Source organism: Cynocephalus volans, chromosome 3 (assembly GCF_027409185.1).
Source record: "Cynocephalus volans isolate mCynVol1 chromosome 3, mCynVol1.pri, whole genome shotgun sequence".
NCBI lineage: Eukaryota > Metazoa > Chordata > Mammalia > Dermoptera > Cynocephalidae > Cynocephalus > Cynocephalus volans.
The window spans coordinates 67,464,445-67,486,920 of NC_084462.1; the positions used below are offsets into that span (position 1 = coordinate 67,464,445).

The 22,476-nt window shown below is 40.9% G+C and overlaps 1 protein-coding gene across 1 annotated transcript in view; it reads left to right on the forward strand.

Moving 5' to 3' along the window:
• The window catches only part of LOC134372565 (S-phase kinase-associated protein 1-like), a 55,362-nt gene extending 33,715 nt beyond the window's left edge, over positions 1-21,647 (forward strand). Inside the window, exon 3 of the mRNA XM_063090027.1 lies at positions 21,146-21,647. Coding sequence (XP_062946097.1) covers positions 21,146-21,647 — 502 coding nt within the window. The remainder of the gene's footprint in view (positions 1-21,145) is intronic.
• Positions 21,648-22,476: the final 829 nt, after the last annotated feature.

Below are 22,476 nucleotides of genomic sequence, written 5' to 3' on the forward strand. Positions count from 1 at the left end.
AGAAGTAAGGACGCCTCTTACCTCTATGGGAAGGGTTGCTCCGTTCAGGCGGAAGGTGGAAAGCAATGTGGATAATGCTTTTATTAATTCATTTTTTTTTTTTTTTTTTTTTATGCTGGGTTTGGTAGAGATTAAAGGGCTTTGGCCGGTCCCTCAAAGCTCACCCTGGCTCCAAGGAAGAAAGCCCCAAGTTTGGCAGGCCCTGAAACAGATGTGTCTAGCATTTTAGCTGATAAACCCATTAAGCTCTGGCTGAGCGAGACAGTAAGTCACAAAGGTTAGAAGCACAATCTCTGGAGTCAGACCGACCAAAGGTTGAATCCTAGCAAGGCATTTTACCTCTTTAAGCCTCAGTTTCCTCATCTATACACTGGAGTTAAAAACTACTTCACCAGGTCATTATGAAAGTTAAATGAGAGAACCTATTATCTCACAGTAAAGCACCTGGCACGTAGCAAGTCTTAATGTTATTGTTACTCTCACGACAAGAACATGCAGAAGTGCTGGGTCACTTTCTGAAAGTTTGGAGAATTAAGAGGAAATGTAGAGTGGGAAATGGTCAGTAACAAAATGTGAGGACATGGAGGGTCTAGAAATTTTGAAATATGAGGAATAGTTCAGAAACCTGAGGGTATTTTACCTGCAAGAGAAAGAATTGTCAAATGTTTGAAGAGCTACCTTGTATTTAAATAGGGCTAAAAAGCCCTGTGCTGGATGGTACTTTTCAACTCTAAATGAAACTCTGTCCTCCAAAAGGCTCTGCCCTGAAGACAGCAGAGATTGGAGGATAAAGGCCGTCGCTTGGGGTTGGCAGCTGATGACATCCAGGGACCCTGGTTGGAGGATGATGAGCAGAGACAAAGCCTGGCCCTCTGGCTGGGACAGAAGGACCTGGAATCAGAACAGCCCCAGGCAGGGCAGCGGGCAGTGGTTTATTCCAATTGGAGCATAGCAGCCTTTTGGACAGATCCTAATGCTATTCCTAGTTCTTTGCCTGCTTTTGAGAGTAGGCCACCTCAGGTCACGGCAGCACGCCCCCTGGGCGGAGTGGAGCTTGTTTCCTTGTGGTCTGGCTGGGAAGCGCCAAGCCGGGTGGCCAAGAGGCTGGCCGCCTTGGCTGGACGGCCAAATGACTGGCCAACTGGTGTGTCTCCAGAGAGTGAACTGGCCTGCCTTGACTGTCCAGTCTCTGGCCACTGCTGCTGCCTGTAGAGCACCCCCCTGCAGCCAGCTGATTTTCTCATTGCTAGACTTGTAAATGGCATGATTTATGACTGTACTCATCCAGGCTGGCCCCCGGGTACGCACGCTTTTGCTTCCAGGCTGGGAAGTGAATAATGAATTAATCACCCTGCCTCAGGTTCAATACCGAGCTGAGTGTTTGCAGATCTTTATTGTACTGTGCAAGCCAAGTCGAACTGCTCAATTTCTACTCCTAATTCATTTGAGTTTGTGAAATTCTGCCTGTTGCTGGGGAGCTGCAACTTCGTGGCTGCATGGTCTCTGAGGAAGCTCCATGTCCCCCTCCCAGCCATCCTCTCCCTATAAGAGTGAATGCCAAAGACTTCTGGGTGCTCAGAGAAGCCAAGCCACTTCCTCAGAGACCACTGTCTGGGATGTCTCATCCTGCAGGATGCTGTTGAGGGCATTTCTCAGCATCAAAAAAGGCAGCTGAACTGCCTGGTGCTAGCCCGTGTGCACGGCACAGAGAAAGCACACAGGAGATGTTCTTTGAATCAGTTGCCCTGGCTCCACCGACACAGGTGTTTATCAAAACTAATAGCCTGCAGTCAGGGCTGTGGTGGATTCTCCTTCCTGATCCCCCTTGTTCTGATTCTGGAGGGCTTTGGGAGGAGAGTTTTTACCAGGTCTCAGAGCTTAGGAGATGTGAGTGATGAGATAGGGCAAATTCTTTTTCAAGTTCACTGGGAAGCAGTGAGAGGTGAAGTCTGCATCTGAAGATTTGGGGACTTCCCAGCTTTGGCCATTTTTCTTCACTTCCTAGAAAACAAAGACATAAGCAGGTGCCTTTCACCCAATGCTTGAATATGAAAAGCAGTTGGACCTCAAGACTTGGGATGGAGTAAAGCTGACCCAGGCTTCATCCTGATGGGCTACAAGAGGGAGGACACATCCAGCCTGGGGACATATTCTTCCACACCAAGTGCAGCTGAGATCTGCTTTCTCATCCCCCAGGGGGTTACTAGAAGTTGATGCATCCAGCTATCTTCTCACACTTGGATTTCAGAATTCTAGAAACCATATGCGAGGGGTCTTCAAAAAGTTCATGGAAAGATTTGTATTATCTTCGCATTCTATTTTGAACAATATGGGGTTAGGGGCACTGATACCACCCCCCCCCCACCATGCAGTCAGAAATCCATGTATAACTTCTGACTATCCAAAAACATAACTACTAATAGCCGACTCTTTACTGAAAGCCTTACTAATAACATAAACAGTCAATTAACACATATTTTTGTGTGTTATACGTACATTGTATTCTTATAATAAAGTAAGCTGGAGAAAAGAAAATGTTATTAAGTAAATCATAAGGAAGAGAAAATACACTTATGGTACTGTACAGCATTTATTTTTAAAAATCTGTTTATAACTGGACCCATGAAGTTCAAACACATGTTGTTGAAGGGTCAACTGTACATTTCTGGCAGGAGATTGGGAGAAACTTCTATGGCAAATCTAAGAGAAAAAAAAAATCCTAAGAAATTGATAACAGGATTCTCTGCAAAATGACCCAAGAGGATCACTACAGGGAAGCCCCAAGTTGGCAAGGCTTTCTACTGGCCTGAATGTCTAATCAGTTTTTTCAGTGCCCTACTCCTTGGAGTAGACAGCAGTGAAAGGACAACATCATTCATTACCAAGGAAATGCAAATCAGAAACAAAATAAGGTAACAATACACACCCACTTGAATGACTAAAATTAAAAAGACTGACAATACCAAGTGTTGGTGAAGATGCAGAGCAATTAGAACACTTATACCTTGGTGATGGGAATGTAAAAATGGTTACAACCACCTTGGAAAATAGTTTAAGAGTTTCTTATAAGCTAAGAATACCCTTGCCATAAAATACAGCAATTCCACAACTAAGAGAAATGAAAATATTTGTTCATACAAACAGTTGTACATGAACATTCATAACAGCTTCACATACAATAGCTCCAAACTGGAAACAAGCCAAATCTCCATCAGTAAATAAACGGATAAACAAACTGTGGTATATTAATGTAATAGAATACTACACAGCAATAAAAAAGAAACTAAAACTACAGATTCCACATTTTTGATGAATTTTTTAAATGTTACATATAGCACCATTTATATAAAATTCTAGAGTAAGCAAAACTAATCTATAGTGGCATAAAGCAAATCAGTGGCTGCCTGGAGCTGGTGGGGGAGTGGGCACTGGAGGACACAGTGACTGTAAAGGGGCACCAGGGGTGATGGAAATGTTCTATATCTTGAGCGTGGTGGTGGTCACATTTTATTTTTCACGTATCTGTCAATAGATGTCAAAATGTGTTGAACTTTGCATTAGAATTGGTACACTCACTGTATGTAAATTATACCAGTGGAATGAGAATATAAATTATATCTCAGAGAAGTTGACTTAAAAAATAATTCACCGGACAACCAAGAATCACTGAACATTTGAGAAAAGCATTTAATATGCAGAGACAGAGGTCAAGGGGAAACAAACTGAAGAGGCAATCTAAAGAAAACAGACTACATATGGACAGTAAAAACAGAAGAAGAAACACTTGAAGAAGGAAAAGAAACAGCTGCTGCACTTGCCCTCACGTCTTTGGAAAACAGCGGCAGTTCTCCAGGGGAGTGTGAGGAGATGTGTGAAAAACCCAAAAAGAAGCAAAAGCAAAAGCCCCAGGAGGCTCCTCAGGAGAATGGAACAGAAGACCCACCTATCTCTTTCTCCAAAACCAAGAAAAAGAAAACTTTTTCCAAGGAGGAGCTGGTTAGTAGTGACCTTAAAGAGACACCTGGCAGCACAAGTGTTCCCAAGAGGAAGAAACCTTCACCCAAAGAGGAAACAGTCAGTGATCCCAAAGAGGCAGGCAACAGGAGTGTCCCCAAGGAAAAAAGGAAATTCCCTCCCAAGGAAGAACCCGTCAGCAGTGGACCTGAAAAGGCTGCTGACAGCAAGAATGGCTCCAAGAAAAAGAAAAAACTCCAAAAACCATCCCAGGAAGGTTAGAATGGACATTGCTTGGGGGAGGACATACCCCCAGTTATATTTCCCAACCGATGTCCTGTACTCCAATAAAAACAAATTCACAAAAGAAAGAAAGAAAATTAAAGCCCAATTTAGGTTCAAGATGTGAAATATAGCAGTTCCACAAAGACAGTAGGAAGAAAACAGAGAGGAAGAAATCATTAAAGAAATAATTCAAAAAAAAATTCCAGAACTGGGGGATAAGTGTTTCCAGATTGAAAGGGCCCATTGAACGTCTAGTGGATGAAAAGAGACCCACACCAAGGCACATCATGATGAAATTTCAGAAACTAAAGATGAAGAGGAGATGTTTTCAGAAAAGGGTTGGGGGTGGGGGTGGGGGGAGTTTTCATACAAATGGTCAGGAATCAGAATTGCTTTAGGCTTCTTGGTTGCAGCATTTGAAGCTAGAAGACAGGAACAAATTCCTTCAAAATTCTGAGGGGAAATTGTATCAGACCCAGAATTTTAAATCAAGGCAAATTGTCAATTAATGGTGAGGGTATAATAAAGACATTTTCAGACATACAAGGTCTCAAAAAACGTACTTCCCATGCATGGTTTTTAGGAAACTACTAGAGGTTGTTATTCACCAAAACAAAGGGTTAATAAAGAAAGAGATGGGAATCAGGGACCAGGGTGTCCTAAAGGGAAATGAGGGACATCCCCAAGATGATGGTGAGGAGAAACCCAAGACAACATCTCTGTCACAGCCACTGTCACCCACAGTGGAGCAGGACAGAAGGCTACAGAGGCAGGTACTTCAACAAAATGAAATTGGATAAATATCTGATGCATCTGGAGATGTCATGAGCAAATTTAAAGAACCTACAGAGAATTGGGGTTAAACTAGCGATAATAATGCACAAAAAACTAAGCAAATGGAAAAATTAAGACTATTCATTCCAGGGCAAAACCAAACCATTATGCAGGGAAAGAAAAGTAATTGTAATCATAAGACACTCATAGTTCAGCTATAAATAGTATTTACAGCGTCATAATAATGTAAACATTGCATACCAATGTAACCAGGTGTATGATATAAGTGAATTGAAAGTGTAAGGAGATGTGAAGTATGCATGCTTGTGGAAAATCTAGAAGTAACAGTGCAGCATGATATTTAGTGATTTGGAGGTAAATAGAATCAGTAAAAGAGTTGGAAGTGATTGCCCCTGGGAAGCAAGAAATTAAGAGAAAAGGCAATGACTGCGATTTTTCTAAGAAGACTTGCAAAACTCTTAAAATGAAGCACCTTTGGAGAAATGGCTGATTCCAGGGCAATGGAACCTAGAACTGATTGTGGTGCCAGAAAGTGAAGAAGTGCTCAAAGAATGTTGGGGCATGTCACAGAGTTGCAAGCCAGCTTAAAGGGGCTGCCACTGGCCACATATGGGACACTCTGAATACCAGAATACTTGAGTACAGTCATGTGTTATAAATGCGGTATTTTGAAAAATGTAAAAATCTTTGAGCCTGTACTGGAAGTTGGTAAATAATGAATAATAAATAAATACATAAATGAGGGAGAAAGAAGTCTCTTGAAAGAATGCCAAAAGCCAGCTAGTGAATGTAGAAAGAGTGCTAGAGTTAGAACACCCTCATTTCGTGATCATCATTATGAAGATTGGGTCAGGCAAGGATCATCGGTGGATACTAATTCTAAGGGAAATTTTGATGAGAAGCAGGATATGTATATGGTCTTAAGTGTCTGTCCACAGGCTGCCATTAGTTGCAAGGGAGAAAAAAAGAAAAAGAAACTAATTCTCTGGTGGGAGAAATAGGGCAATACCTTGACAGAATGAAAAAAATTAATAGCTGTGAGGAACAGGCGAACATTATGGGTTTCCACATGTGATGGCCTGAAAAGCATCTGCAATATAGTATTCCAGCCAGGAAGGCATAACTGCAATTTAATCAAAAGGAAACATTTGCTTAAATGAGAAACTTTCTAGTTAAACAGATAAGTGGGAGGGACTGTGTTCTTAAAAAAAAAAAAAAGATAATATCATAAAAGTCAAAGAAAGGCCGTGGAAATGTTCCAGACTGAAAGAGGCTAAAGAGACATGACAACTAAGCACAAAACTTGCACCTAGACAGGATTGTGTGCTGGAGGAGGAAGATGCCATAACAAACATTATTAGGTCAACTGACAAAATTAAAATATGGACAGTAGATTAGATAAACTTATTGTATCAGTGTAAACTGTAAATGTATAAAGTTCATAACTGCACTGTAGTTATATAAGAAAATATCCCATCTTAGGAAATACTAAAGCCTTTAGAGGTAAAAAGACCATGATAATTATTCACATACACACACACACACACACACACACACACACATACATAAAGAGAGATAGAGAACGTGATCAAGAAAACGGGTTTAAAATGTTAACAATAAGTAAATCTGGGTACATAGGTTCCTCTTGTTCTATTTTTATTTTTTATCAGTTTGAAATTATTACCAGATAAAAAGTTAAAAAGAAACTAAGCACGTTTTGATACCCCCACAAATTTTAATTTAAAAATATATATAATAGTATAACCACCTTAAGAAATAAAATATTACTAATGCAGTTTTAAAAAATCACATTGGGCCACTGAGTTTTGAATATGTCGTTTGGAAAAGACCAATAAACCACAGGTTCCATAGATACAGACATAGATTTAGTTATGGGTTAGACATATATGCAGATATATTTTCCACATCTCTCTTTTTATTTTCTACCGTCTAGTATCTGTTAATATGTATTAACAATGCTTAAAGGTCAGGATATACTGTATGGTCTCAATGATTTAAAAGACATAAAAGTAGAGTAACAAAAATCATATTGTTTTATTACTATGAGGAAATATACAAAACTGAAAAAAATTTCTGCTTTATAAATTTATGTGTTTTCCAAAATTTCTATAATGAGCATATATCACGTTTACTATCAAAATAGATGCAATTTTAAAAATCAGCCTATATAATTTTGCATCTATCATATGATCGCAATCATGTAAAATTATACACAACAAAAGAATGAAAGGGAACACATAAAAAAGATTATTTCTGGGTGGTGAGAACACGATGTTTTTCTTCTTTCAGTGCTTCCATATTTTCCTAATTACTGCTATAATGATAAATTATTAGTTTTCTTTTTTTAATCAATGAGAGAGTTACAGATTATTTTTAAAACAAGGTCCTCACCTCACTCTATGCACAAAAATTAACTCCAGTGATTTTAGAGAGTTAATTTTTCAAACTGTAGAAAACTAAGAGAACATGAAATCAAATATTAATCAAACCTCTATAAAGGGGTGATTCTCTAAATTTAGGAATGCTAAGAGAAATCATAAAGAAAAAGAGTTGCTATGTAAAAATTCCATAACATCATAAAGTCCTGAGGATGTAACTACACACTCAACGAAATGCAAACATCAGGCTCCTTAATCCTTCAGTCCATTGGGCTTAACCTCCTGCCAGTCCCCTTGCCTCGGTGGCTCACGTTGGCACCTGGTCATTCACTCCTTTCACTCCCACCTCTCCTGTAAGATGACCTGAAGGGTTCTGGTGCAACAGGCACCTTTCCTGCCCTTGACACATAGCAATTACAATTCTTAATGCTCTCCATTGACTCTGCTTCTGACTCTGCTGAAGATGAAAACTAGAGATAAGCATGATCCCTTCTTTATCTCCTTCCTGGCAGAAGGCGAGAGGCTTCTCTTCCCAGCTTGGCCAAGAACTCCTGCAGAAGGGCCAGCGTGGCCGCCCTGCTCTCTGCAGGATGGCGTCTTTGTCTACGATTGCTGTGCCGTCTCCGGCAGCCAGGCAGACCATCTGCTGATGCCCACCACCAGCTGCCGTCTCGGCTTAGCTTTCTCGTCTCCCAGGAGAATTCCCTGACTTTCAGGCACAGCCTTGCCCTTGCTCAGCCTGGGTCCTTATCTTTTGGGAGCTTTCATAATCTCTCCTGTTCATTTAGCATCGCCCTGGTTTTCCCTCGAGGACTGAGATCTGTAGCCCTCCCCAAATCCCCTGCCATTGCGTGGGCCTGTAGCACAGGCAGTACATCCTGGAAAGTATCTGAGAGAGCCCACCAGGGACATATAGCTTCCACCAGGAGGAAAACAAATCCTGGGCCTCTAAGTCCCAGGGGATCTTACTTCCATTTCCCCATATGGAGTCTCAAACCTGTGAATTATACCCAAGGTTGAAATTTTACTTTGATAAATTTTTTCATGGGAAAACAAAACAGAACAAAACATAAAAAGAGCACATTCATTTAGATCAGACTCTTTTTCCACCTCGAATGCCCACCACCCCTACGTCTCCACATTTTTAAATCAGACATGACCATCAGACTCCAGAAGAAACACTAACTCCTTCAGAAAGTCTTCTCTGATCTTGCAGATGAATGTGATCTTTCCTCCTTCTTAAATCCCCTTGTCCTGTATTCAGACGTCTCCTAGGAAGAATATGAAGGGGTCTTCAAAAAGTTCATGGAAAGAATTCATATTATCTTTTAATTCTATTTTTCCATGAAATTTGTGAAATACCCTCTTATTTGCTGCCTGGCCACCCCCTTTCTCAGCCTGTGGCTGAGGCCTCAGTACCTGCAAGGCCCAGCTTGGTTCCGTTACAGCATGGACCAAATCGACCGAGTAAAGCCGCTTGCAGGCCCAGAGCCACCACAGTGAGAAGTCTGTGTGAATGGCTGCTGAATGGATGGATGGTGAAAACTCCTTCCCAGACCACAGAGCTCTGTGTCTAGGGCTCTCCAGTGCCCTGCACCCCTGCCATCTCTACCGTTACCTGGCCTGTGATGGATCATGAGCCTGAGATGGATTCTAAGTGATGTACTGAGGGAGAGTACTCAGGAGAAACCTAAAGCAGGAGTGAGAGAAGCAGGAGAAGGCCAGGGAAGAAGCTCAGAAAGGATGTCATGAGAAATCTAGCCACAGCTTGTTCCATGGGGAGCCTGGAGCATAAAGAGCACCACCTGGGCTATCCTGCCCAGAGGCAACAGTGCTGGGCTGGTAGACACCCCCCTGTCCATCAGCCACTGGCCATGATGTCTCCAGAAAGGGGGAAGGTAGGCTTGTAACCTCCCACACCTCCAGCTGCCATCAGCCCAGGGCAAACCTCCAGGGAAGAGCACAGATGAAAGCTTTCTGCAGCTAATACCCACAGCAGCTAGGGGATGGGAGAACAGGCCTGGTAAAGGGTGCCTGGGTGAGTCACCATCACCATCTGTTACGCCCCCTTACTTTTTCTCAACCACACACATTTTCTTTTGACTTGTCTGTCACCAGCCAACTTTCACCTTTTAAAAAATTCTTCATAGTTGGATATGAAGACGATCAATTAATTCCAATCTTGATCAACAATACTGAAACCCCAGACTCCTTGCTTCCATGGATTAGACAGGGGGTCATTTGGAATTTTCATCACAGCATTTAAGAGACCATTCAGTGCTGTTTCTTCATCTCATAGATGAGGAAACTGAGGCATAGAGAGATAAGGATTTACCACGTCCAGCAAATTTTATAGCAGAACCAAACCTGAAGCTGCCTGACTTTTAGACAAGAGCTATTCGGCCATATTTCCATTTCTACTTATGTCATTGCATTAGGCCTATTCTACTAAGATTTTCTAATTAATCATTATTGGAAATAATCATTAAATTTAATGCTTGGGGAAAAGTTTCATGCCAGGAATATTCCCTCCTGTGGCTTATGTCTTAGATGAGGACATGGAGTCAAGCCAGATATAGAACCTACTTAAAACCTTACAGAGTTTTAAAGCCAAACTTGAACCTTCTGGAGTTCATTTATTTATTCTTGGCAACTTGCAGCTTCCTGATTCTTGGAAAGTTGCTGGCTCATTTAGAAGAAAAACTCATGAGACTTCTTGTGCATTGAGTAGCTCTTACAGAACAATCTTTTGAAGTGTAAAGTGTAAATGAGTAAGCAGCAGAGCACGGAAGTTCCCCTAAAGTACACATGGATGGCCTCGTTGAGGGAGCAGGCACCTAGGGAAAATGCATAATTATTTCTTGTGCCCTGAACACTGAGGAAATAAGTCTTGTGCTCAGCAAATCCCAAATGTGGTAGAGTTTTTCCTTTGTCTGAGACTCTCCTTAACTGTGAGTGACTTAGGTGCCTGGAAATGTGGACCTGGAGTTTGGGAAAGAGGTAAAAGATGGAGACGTAGATTTGGACTCCTCTACCTACCTGAGCTGTTAGTTGAAGCTCCGGGGGTGGGTGCAATCTCTGAAGTGCTAATCCAGCTCATATGCTAAGAGAACTAATAGATCACATGTAATATGTAATATGATCTATTGTATAATAGCCAACAAAACTTTGAAAAAGAAAATTAATGAGGGAAGAGCTCACATTAGAGGATGTTAAAACCTGTTATAAAGCTGGTTTAAAAAAAAAAATTTAAAAACTAGTACAGTGCCTCATAGAATAAGATAAGCAGTCAGACCATAGTACACATATGACAACTTAATATGTGATCAGTAAATGGCTCCAGGTCATGTAATTCATTATTAGTTATTTGAAAAGTTGAATTAGGTTTTGAGGCAGAGACGTTAGCACTTACCAAATATTCTATGTGAACCTCCAACTGGAAGCAAAAGACTTTGAGATGGTGGAGTTGCAGGTGGAAGTAGTCTGGTTGCCTGAGTCACTGCCTGGAGGGGCACCACCCAGGAGTGCCACTTAACCATCACTGGGCTTGATATGAGTGAGACTGAAGGCTTTGTCGTGTTAAGGTGTTGAGATTTTGAAGTTTGACAATTGTAGCAGCTAGCATTAATTATCTCAAATACCTTATCCCACATATCAAAATCAAAATAAATTCTAGTTAAAATAAGAAACACAATGTCCAATGCTGGAAGAAAATAAAGGTGAATGCTTATTCCATTGCTGGATGGGGTTTTCCTAGGGCTGAAACAGTAGAAGAAATGACAAAAGGAAAGATTCATAGTTTAACTATATACAAATTTTTAAATTCTGTTTAAAACAGATTTGAATTTAAAAACAGAATCGAACAGCAAATGAGAGAGTATATTTGCAGCAACTACGATGAAGAATTAATATCCCCAATGTTTAAAGAGCTCATAAAAATGGAGACCAGGGGAGAGAGAAAGGATTATCTGAAGCAAAGCTTTAATCATAGTTGGCTTGTCCTGATACCTAAAATGTTTCTGAGTTCCCAGTTTCTGCCAGTTGGTTTGCGTTCTGTACGTGCAAACTGTATTTAACATTGGCTCAAACCCAACCTAATTAGTAAAGCCAATCTGCCGCAAAGAAAAGATCATTATAATGCTTCATGCAGCCAAACGTCCGTGATGTTTCTAGTAGGTGCTGTTGGAAGTTCTCCACATGACTGCTCCCCTCTATTGGTACAAGAAATTTAGAGCTGGTCATACCCCCCTTTCTGGGAGCTCAAGAGTAATGGTGTGATTGTCTCCAGGAACAGAGCTGGAGCAGACAATGAAGAAATTTGAGGCAATTTAAAAAACGAATCCTGCTTGTACTCATCTGGTTGTGCAGTCACTGAATTATGCTATGGATCCCACTGCCTGGTGCTAGTCACTTTCTATGCATAACTCACTTAATCCTCATGATAGCCTTGTATATCTAGGTATCATTTTTCCTCTTTTTCAAATAAGGAAACTGAGGCTCAAGTTGATGAAATAATTTGGCCAAGGTTACACAAGGAACAGGTAGAGCTGACATCTGAACCCTGGTACATTTGACTCCAGGGGCATGTACCCAATCACTGCCCACATTGCCTCCTGCTGAACTAAAGAAAAGTTCTAAATATATGACATTTCTTGGCAATAGCAGGGTGTAGGAGGCATAGGAGGATGTGGAAGAATAGATACAGAATGAAGCAAGGGCACAACTTCTGCTGTCAGCTACTTTCTGGACTGAAATAACTAAGAAAAACCCAAACAAAATATATGAAACATCAGTTTTCAAGATACTGGATCCCAGGAAGAGAAAGACAGCAATCCTTGAGAGATGGGACACAATTTAGATGAATCCTCTGATTGCCCCACCTAATTGCCTAGAGAGATTCCAGGCCATACTGCAAGCAGGGGGAACCCAGGCAGAGCCCAGCAGTCTCCTTGGGTTGAGGAGATGGAGATGAGATGCCAAGACAGCTAGAATTTACATGCCAGAGAATGAAAAATAGAGGCCTGCACAGACAAAAAGCTCTCTGTAGCGAATCCTCTTTGAGTCTTCAGCTACTTCTGATCAGTTACATACATACATATGAGGAAACAATCCAAGTCCAGGGAAAGAGTGAAAATTAGAGGGAAAAATTCCTGGAGCTCACAAAAGGCTGCAAATGGTTCTTGTTTTCAACAGCCATATTGGAAAACCTCAAAATTCATGAGGCATTGGGTAAAGTACCTAGAAGTGTTTTACCTAATTTGTGGGGCAAAATTAGCCCTAGAATAAATTCTGTTCTGGTTCAGTGTAGCAAAGCTTAAAAGCAAGACCTGAAAAGACCAAACTGTTTCCAAGTAACTTAACCACAGTCCAGAATAAATCTCAAGAATCTTATAGGAATTCTCAAGGTTACCCAGTATCAAACAAGGTAAAATTCACAATGTCTGATATCTAATAAAATATTAGGTACGAAAAGAAGTTGGAGAATAAGATGCATGATGAGAAAACCAATCAGTTGAAACTGACACAGAAATGACACAGATGATAGAATTAATAGACACGGATATTAAAAGTAATTATAACTTCATTCCATATGTTCAAGAAGCTAAAGGAAAGATTGAATTTAGTAGAGACAAGGAAGACATAAAAAAGATCCAAATAATATGTTTATTTATTTATTTTATTTTCATTTTTTAAAAGATGACTGGTAAGGGGATCTTAACCCTTAATTTGGTGTTGTCAGCACCACGCTCACCCAGTGAGCTAACCGGCCATCCCTATATGGGATCTGAACTCGTGGCCTTGGTGTTATCAGCACCGCACTCTCCCAAGTGAGCCACTGGCCGGCCCCCAAATAATATGTTTAAAGATGAAAAGCTATAATGTATGAGAAGAAAAAGAAACCAGATGGGATTAGCCACCACCAAGAAAAGAATAGTGAACTTGAAGACAGAGCAATAGAAACTATCCAAAATAAAATACTAAGAGAAAAAAGACTTAAAAATATAAACAGAACATTATTAGTGAGCTATGGAACAACTTCAAGAAGCCTGACACAGAGGCAATTAAAGTTCCTGAAGGAGGAAAAGACAAAAAAAAAAAAATTGAAGAATTAATGGCTAGAAATTTTCCAAACTGGTTGAAAACCACTCATCTATACCCACATATGCAAAAAATTTCAACAAACTCCAAGCAAAGGAAACACGAAGAAAACTACACCAAGACATATCATGATCAATTTCTTAAAACCTGTGAGAAAGAGGAAATCTTGAAAGTATCCAAAGTAAAAGATCCCTCCTATGCAGAGGAACAAAGATGAGAATGGCAGGAGACTTCTTACCAGAAACAATGTAAGTTGTAGGAATGAAACAACATTTTAAAAATACTGAAAGAAAAAAAAAATTAAACCGAGACTTTTATACCCAGCAAAAATAGTTTTTGAAAATGAAGATGAAATGAAGACTTGTAAAATCATACAAAAGCTGAAAGAATTTATCACAAGCAGCCTACAAGGAATGTTCAAGTAAGTGCTCCAGGCAGAAGGAAAATGATACCAGATACAAATGTGGACCTACCCAAAGGAAGGAAGAGCACTGGAAATAATAATAGTGCATGACTGCATGATTTTTCTTATTTAATCTCTTTAAAGCATGATTGACTGTCTAAAGCAAAAATGATACGGTGTTTTGGGAGGGGAAAATGAAAGTCCAACCGTACTTCAAAAGTTCATGGAAAGATGCATCTTGCTAATTAAATTATAAGTGGCTGGACAGAAGTTTCAAGATGGCGGCGGCTGCGGCGGCTGGCGCGGAGTAGCTGAGGTGGAAAAGGTGGCCACTGGGCCTCAGGCAGCCGGGAAACTTGTGGACCTTCCTCTGGCCATCTCTTAAGGGAGGACTGCTGCTGCTGGCCAGTCGTGGGGGCTCAACGCCACTTTACCCCCGGCAGGAGAGGCTGCCTCATTTACAGGCAACAGCTTTGAAGTGTGGAGCAGGAAAAGAACTGATTCTTAGCTGCAAAAGCGAGTCTTGAAACAGGGAACACGGCGCCAGGGCTGCTGTGGATGCAGCCAGGATCCCGGAGGCTGGGGCCGCACTGAAGGCGGCCAGCTGCCCTATTCAGGATTCGAGGTTTCAGGCCGGCATTAAAGAAGATTCCTGGGAGCGCCCGAGCGGCGCCGCGAGTGAACAGCCCGAGGCGGCAGCGCCGAGAACACGGAAGGCAACAAACCAGAGACAGAGCGAGCGCCCGACCTGGCACAGCACTGTGAGTGATCCCTGGCACAGCTCTGTTCGGGGGGGGGGGGGGGGGGGGGTGGATGCCCACGCGGCTTCCGCCTGCACCACCAGGCCACTCACTGCCCCGGTGCTGCCTCCATTTCCCAGGTGCGGGCAGCTCCGCCCTGCTCAGCCATCACTGAGCCCATTTGCTTGGCCTGGCGCGGGGCTTTCCGGACCCTGCGGGCCGGCCTCCTCTCCCACTCCCTCCGCGGTTCTCTGGCGGGGCTGGGGGTGTGGGGCGTCCCGACCAGTGTTGGGAGGGCTAGGAAGTATGGGTGGGCCGACTGTCACTCCACCACACCCTGGACTCCGGCCCCGGTAAACTTCCTGTTACTGGGAGGCAGATACCATCTCTGTGACCACCAGTTTGGAAAAAAGCCTAACGAATTTCTGGTTGGGAATAGTGTGGTAGGAGAGTTCCCAGGTCCGCTTGAACCTGCCGGAGACCAGGCTGCAGGCGGGCACTAGACTCGGTTTATACCGGGGGGATACAAAGGTGAACAAGACCCGAGAAAGATCTACACAGTGCTACAAAGGCACCCAGAGAGACCGGTCGTCTGTGCCTAGCAGAAACCTGGTAGACTTCCTGGGCGAGGCGGTGCTGAGCAGGGTCTTGAAGGCCCAGCTGATAGACGACGGGTGCAGAAGACACGCCCCAGCCCAGCACAGTGTGCACAGAGGGGGGAGACGTGCGGCCAGGGAGGCGGAGACTCGACAGAAACCATACACCCGGTGGGGTCGCCACTGCACGATCTAACAGCCTGGGCCAGAACACACGGAACGGGGAGAGGTCCTGTACAGAAAGTGAAAGCTCAACAGAGATCACACACCCTGTGGTACGTGATCCACCAGCCCAGCAGAGTACAAGCTGACCAGAAAGGTGGATCCCCGGAGAAGCCCAAGACCCGAGGCAACCACACACACAAGACACTAGAGGCCAACTGAGCAGTCACGGCGGGAGCCATACCAAATTGGCAACCACAGCAACATCCTAGTTAGTCATTAGTCTCAAACCGGTGGACTGTGAAACCCCCTGCCACAATGAATAAACACCAAAAAAAAGACACCAGAAGTACAAAAAATCAAGAAAGTACACCACCAAAAGTTAATAAATCTCATACTCTAGATCCTATAGAACAAGAAGCCCTTGAAATAACTGACAAGGAATTTCGAGTGATAATTCTAAGGAAACTGAATGAGATACAAGAAAACTCAGCTAGACATCATGATGAAATGAGGAAAAGTATACAGGATCTGAAAGAGGAAATATACAAGGAAATCAATGTCTTGAAAAAAAATGTAGCAGAACTTGCTGAACTGAAGAAGTTATTCAGCGAAATAAAAAACACAACGGAGAGTTTAACCAGCAGGCTTGTCGAAGTTGAAGAGAGAACCTCTGAACTTGAAGATGGGCTGTTTGAAATAACACAAGCAGACAAAAAGAAAGAAAAAAGAATCAAGGACATGGAAGAAAATCTGAGAGAGATATCAGACAACCTCAAGCGCTCAAATATCCGAGTCATGGGTATTCCAGAAGGGGAGGAAAATGGAGATTCCATTGAAAACATATTCAACAAAATAGTGGCAGAAAACTTCCCAGGTATAGGAAAAATCACAGATCTTCAGATCCAGGAAGCTCAACGATCTCCAAACGTATTCAACCCAAAAAGGCCTTCTCCAAGACATGTCATAGTCAAATTGGCAAAACTCAGAGACAAAGAGAGAATCTTAAAAGCTGCAAGAGAGAAGCGTCAAATCACCTATAAGGGAGCCCCAATCAGGTTAACATCAGACTTTTCATCACAAACCCTAAAAGCTAGAAAGGAATGGGATGATATTTTCAAAATACTAAAAGACAAAGATTGCCAGCCAAGAATACTCTACCCTGCAAGGCTATCCTTCCGAAATGAGGGGCAAATAGTATATTTCTCAGACAAACAAAAACTGCGGGAGTTCACTACCACAAGACCACCCTTACAAGAAATCCTCAAGGGAGTACTGGGTTTGGTTCCTGAAAAATAACTACCACTGCCATAAAAACCTAAGAAAAATCTAAACCCGCTAGTACAATAAAAATGGCATTCATGAAGAGAAAACAAGCTAACAAAAACACTATCTACAACCTAAGGAACCAACAAACAAAGAAACCAAACAGTAAATCAGAAAGCAAGGAACAAAAGACACCTAAGACAACCAAACAACCAATAAAATGCTAGGAATAAATCAACACCTTTCAATAACAACTCTTAATGTTAAAGGCTTAAATTCCCCAATTAAAAGACACAGACTGGCTGACTGGATCAAAAAGCAGGACCCAACTATATGCTGCCTACAAGAGACCCACCTCACCCATAAAGATTCACACAGACTAAGAGTGAAAGGATGGAAAAAGATTTACCATGCAAACAGAAAAGAAAAACGAGCTGGAGTGGCTATTCTTATATCTGACAAAATAGACTTTAAACTAAAAACCATAAAAAGAGACAATGAGGGACACTACTTAATGATAAAAGGACTGATCCATCAAGAAGACATAACAATCATAAATATGTACGCACCCAATGTTGGAGCAGCCAGATTTATAAAACAAACTCTATTAGACCTAAAGAAGGAAATAGACACTAATACCATAATAGCAGGGGACCTGAACACTCCACTGTCAATATTAGACAGATCATCTAGGCAAAGAATCAGCAGAGAAACACAAGATCTAAACAAGACTCTAGACCAATTGGAATTGGCAGATATCTACAGAACATTCCACCCAACAACCTCAGAATATTCATTCTTCTCATCAGCACATGGATCATTCTCCAGGATAGATCACATATTAGGTCACAAATCAAGTCTCAATAAATTCAAAAAAATTGGAATTATCCCATGTATCTTCTCAGACCACAATGGATTAAAACTAGAAATTAATAACAAACGAAACTCTGGAAACTATACAAACACATGGAAATTAAACAGCATTCTACTTAATGACATATGGGTCCAAGAAGAAATCAAGCAGGAAATCAAAAAGTTTATTGAAACTAATGAAAACAATGATACATCATACCAAAACCTGTGGGATACTGCAAAAGCAGTATTGAGGGGAAAATTTATTGCATTAAATGCTCACTTCAGAAGAATGGAAAGATGGCAAGTAAACAACCTAACACTTCACCTTAAAGAACTAGAAAAACAAGAACAATCCAATCCTAAAGTTAGCAGACGGAAAGAAATCATTAAGATCAGAGCAGAACTGAATGAAATTGAAAACCAAAAAACAATTCAAAAGATCAACGAATCAAAAAGTTGGTTTTTTGAAAAGATAAATAAAATTGACAAACCATTAGCATGGCTAACAAAAAAAAGAAGAGAGAAGACTCAAATAACAAAAATTAGAAATGAAAAAGGCGATATTACAACTGATTCATCTGAAATACAAGGAATCATTCGAGACTACTATAAACAACTATACGCCAACAAATTTGAAAATCTGGAGGAAATGGATAAATTTCTGGACACACACAAGCTCCCAAAACTGAACCGTGAAGACGTAGAAAATCTGAACAGACCAATAACAATAAAGGAGATTGAAGCTGTTATCAGAAGGCTCCCAACAAAGAAAAGCCCAGGACCAGATGGATTCACAGCAGAATTTTACCAAACATTCAAAGAGGAATTGACACCGATTCTTTACAAACTATTCCAAAAGATTGAAACGGACGCAAATCTCCCAAACTCATTCTATGAAGCAAACATCATCCTGATACCAAAACCAGGTAAAGATATAACCAAAAAAGAAAACTACAGGCCGATATCCTTGATGAATATAGATGCAAAAATCCTCACTAAAATACTAGCAAACAGAATACAGCAACACATACGAAAAATTATTCATCACGATCAAGTGGGATTCATCCCAGGGATGCAAGGTTGGTTCAACATACGCAAATCAATAAATGTGATACACCATATTAATAAACTCAAACACAAGGACCATATGATCATCTCTATAGATGCTGAAAAAGCATTTGATAAAGTTCAGCACTCATTCATGACAAAGACCCTCTATAAGTTAGGTATAGAGGGAAAGTATCTCAACATAATTAAAGCCATATATGCCAAACCCACTGCCAGTATCATCCTGAATGGGGAAAAGCTGAAAGCTTTTCCTTTAAGAACAGGCACTAGACAAGGATGCCCACTCTCACCACTCCTATTCAACATAGTGTTGGAAGTACTAGCCAGAGCAATCAGAGAAGAGAAGGAAATAAAGGGCATCCAGATTGGAAAAGATGAAGTCAAACTGTCCCTGTTTGCAGATGACATGATCCTATATATCGAACAGCCTAAAACCTCTGCAAAAAAACTGTTGGAATTGATAAATGATTTCAGCACAGTAGCAGGATACAAAATCAACACACAAAAATCAGTAGCATTTCTTTTCTCCAATAGTGAACATGCAGAAGGAGAAATCAAGAAAGCCTGCCCATTTACAATAGCCACCAAAAAAATAAAATACTTAGGAATTGAGTTAACCAAGGAGGTGAAAAATCTCTATAATGAGAACTACAAACCACTGCTGAGAGAAATTAGAGAGGATACAAGAAGATGGAAAGATATTCCATGCTCTTGGATTGGAAGAATCAACATAGTGAAAATGTCCATACTACCCAAAGTGATATACAAATTCAATGCAATCCCCATCAAAATTCCAATGACATTTTTCTCAGAAATGGAAAAAACTATTCAGACATTTATATGGAACAATAAAAGACCACGCATAGCCAAAGCAATGCTCAGCAAAAAAAATAAAGCTGGAGGCATAACACTACCTGACTTTAAGCTATACTACAAAGCTATAATAACCAAAACAGTATGGTACTGGCATAAAAACAGACACACTGACCAATGGAATAGAATAGAGAATCCAGAAATCAACCCACACACTTACCGCCATCTGATCTTCGACAAAGGCACCAAGCCTATTCACTGGGGAAGGGACTGCCTCTTCAGCAAGTGGTGCTGGGATAACTGGATATCGATATGCAGGAGAATGAAACTAGATCCATACCTCTCACCGTATACTAAAATCAACTCAAAATGGATTAAGGATTTAAATATACACCCTGAAACAATAAAACTTCTTAAAGAAAACATAGGAGAAACACTTCAGGAAATAGGACTGGGCACAGACTTCATGAATACGACCCCAAAAGCACGGGCAACCAAAGGAAAAATAAACAAATGGGATTATATCAAACTAAAAAGCTTCTGCACAGCAAAAGAAACAATTAAAAGAGTTAAAAGACAACCAACAGAGTGGGAGAAAATATTTGCAAAATATACATCTGACAAAGGATTAATATCCAGAATATATAAGGAACTCAAACAACTTTACAAGAAGAAAACAAGCAACCCAATTAAAAAATGGGCAAAAGAGCTAAGTAGGCATTTCTCTAAGGAAGATATCCAAATGGCCAACAGACATATGAAAAAATGCTCAACATCACTCAGCATCCGGGAAATGCAAATCAAAACCACATTGAGATACCATCTCACCCCAGTTAGGATGGCTAAAATCCAAAAGACTATGAACGATAAATGCTGGCGAGGCTGCGGAGAAAAAGGAACTCTCATACATTGTTGGTGGGACTGCAAAATGGTGCAGCCTCTATGGAAAATGGTATGGAGGTTCCTTAAACAATTGCAAATAGATCTACCATACGACCCAGCCATCCCACTGCTGGGAATATACCCAGAGGAATGGAAATCATCAAGTCGAAGGTATACCTGTTCCCCAATGTTCATCGCAGCACTCTTTACAATAGCCAAGAGTTGGAACCAGCCCAAATGCCCATCATCAGATGAGTGGATACGGAAAATGTGGTACATCTACACAATGGAATACTACTCAGCTATAAAAACGAATGAAATACTGCCATTTGCAACAACATGGATGGACCTTGAGAGAATTATATTAAGTGAAACAAGTCAGGCACAGAAAGAGAAATACCACATGTTCTCACTTATTGGAGGGAGCTAAAAATTAATATATAAATTCACACACACACATACACACACACACACACAAACCGGGGGGGGGGGGGAAGAAGATATAACAACCACAATTATTTGAAGTTGATACAACAAGCAAACAGAAAGGACATTGTTGGGGGGGGGGGGAGGGAGAAGGGAGGGAGGTTTTGGTGATGGGGAGCAATAATCAGCTACAATGTATATCGACAAAATAAAATTAAAAAAATAAAAAATAAAAAAAAAAAATAAATAAAAAAAAAAAAAAAGAAAGATGCATCTTAACTTTTGATCCTATTTTTCCACAAATTTTTGTAGTACCCTCATATATTGTTGTTAGGTTCTTATACTGTACACACGATGGTGTAATGTGGCTCTCGTTAGTGTCTGGCCCACCGTCTCCTTGAGACCAAACACTCTGCCTTCAATTAAGTTGCAGAGTTCTGATGGAGAGGTATTCGAAGTTGATGTGGAAATTGCCAAACAGTCTGTGACTATCGAGACCATGATGGAAGATTTGGGAATGGATAATGAAAGAGATCATGACCCAGTTCCTCTACTAAATGTTAATGCAGCAATATTAAGAAAGGTCCTTCAGTGGTGCGTCCACCACAAGGATGACGCTCCTCCTCCTGAGGATGGTGAGAACAAAGAAAAGCGAACAGATGATATCCCTGCCTGGGACCAAGAATTCCTGGAAGTTGACCAAGGAACACTTTTGGAACTTATTCTGGCTGCAAACTACTTAGACATCAAAGGTTTGCTTGATGTTACAGGCAAGACTTTTGCCAATATGACCAAGGAGAAGACTCCTGAGGAGATTCACAAGATCTTCAATATCAAAAATGACTTCACGGAAGAGGAGGAAGCCCAGGTACGCAAAGAGAACCAGTGCCATGAAGAGAAGTGAGATGTTGTGCCTGACACTGTAACACTGCAAGGGTTGTTCCAACTACTAGTTGCACTGCTCTGTTTATAATTGTTGCTATTGGACTAACAGGAGACAAATGCAGCAGCAAATCAATTGTATTAGTGGAATATTGTCCTCACTGCATGTGTAGTTTGAGTACAGATTCCAAACCTATGGTGGAGTTTCTTCTGGTGTGATCAAATATTTCTTTTTTCTTTGCTCTGAATAAAACTGAACTGTGAGTTCTCTATAGAAAGTGATATTTTGGGCTTTCCCTCTTTTTTGTAAAGTGATTTCTGCCTAGTTTATTGTCCATTTTACTTTAGTAACCTTTTCAAAGTGGGCATTGTAAATAAAACAACATGCTAAAAGTTTTCTGAAAAAAAAAAAGTGGTGTAATGTTACTTGAAGATGGAATGTGATCGTTAAAAATATATACGCTCTACACCCTGAAGCAGCCCCTAAAAATATATTATAGCTAATAACTCTACAAAGGACAGAAAAAGAAATAATAAAAAATACACAATTAATTCAAAAGAAAGCAGAAAGAGAATACAAAAAACAAATAGCAAGATGTTTGATTTCAACCCAACCATATAAAAAGAAAATCACATTATATCTATATGGTCTAAGCTCCCCAGAAAAAGGCAATAATTGTCATATTGGATAAATAAAGCAAGCTACAGTTATAGGCTGCCAACAAGAAGCCACTTTAAAAATAAAGACACAGGGCTGGCTGGTTAGCTTAGCTGGTTAGAGCACGGCACTAATAACACCGAGGTCCAGGGTTTGATCCCTGTATGGGCTAGCTGCATCACCTCCACCCTCT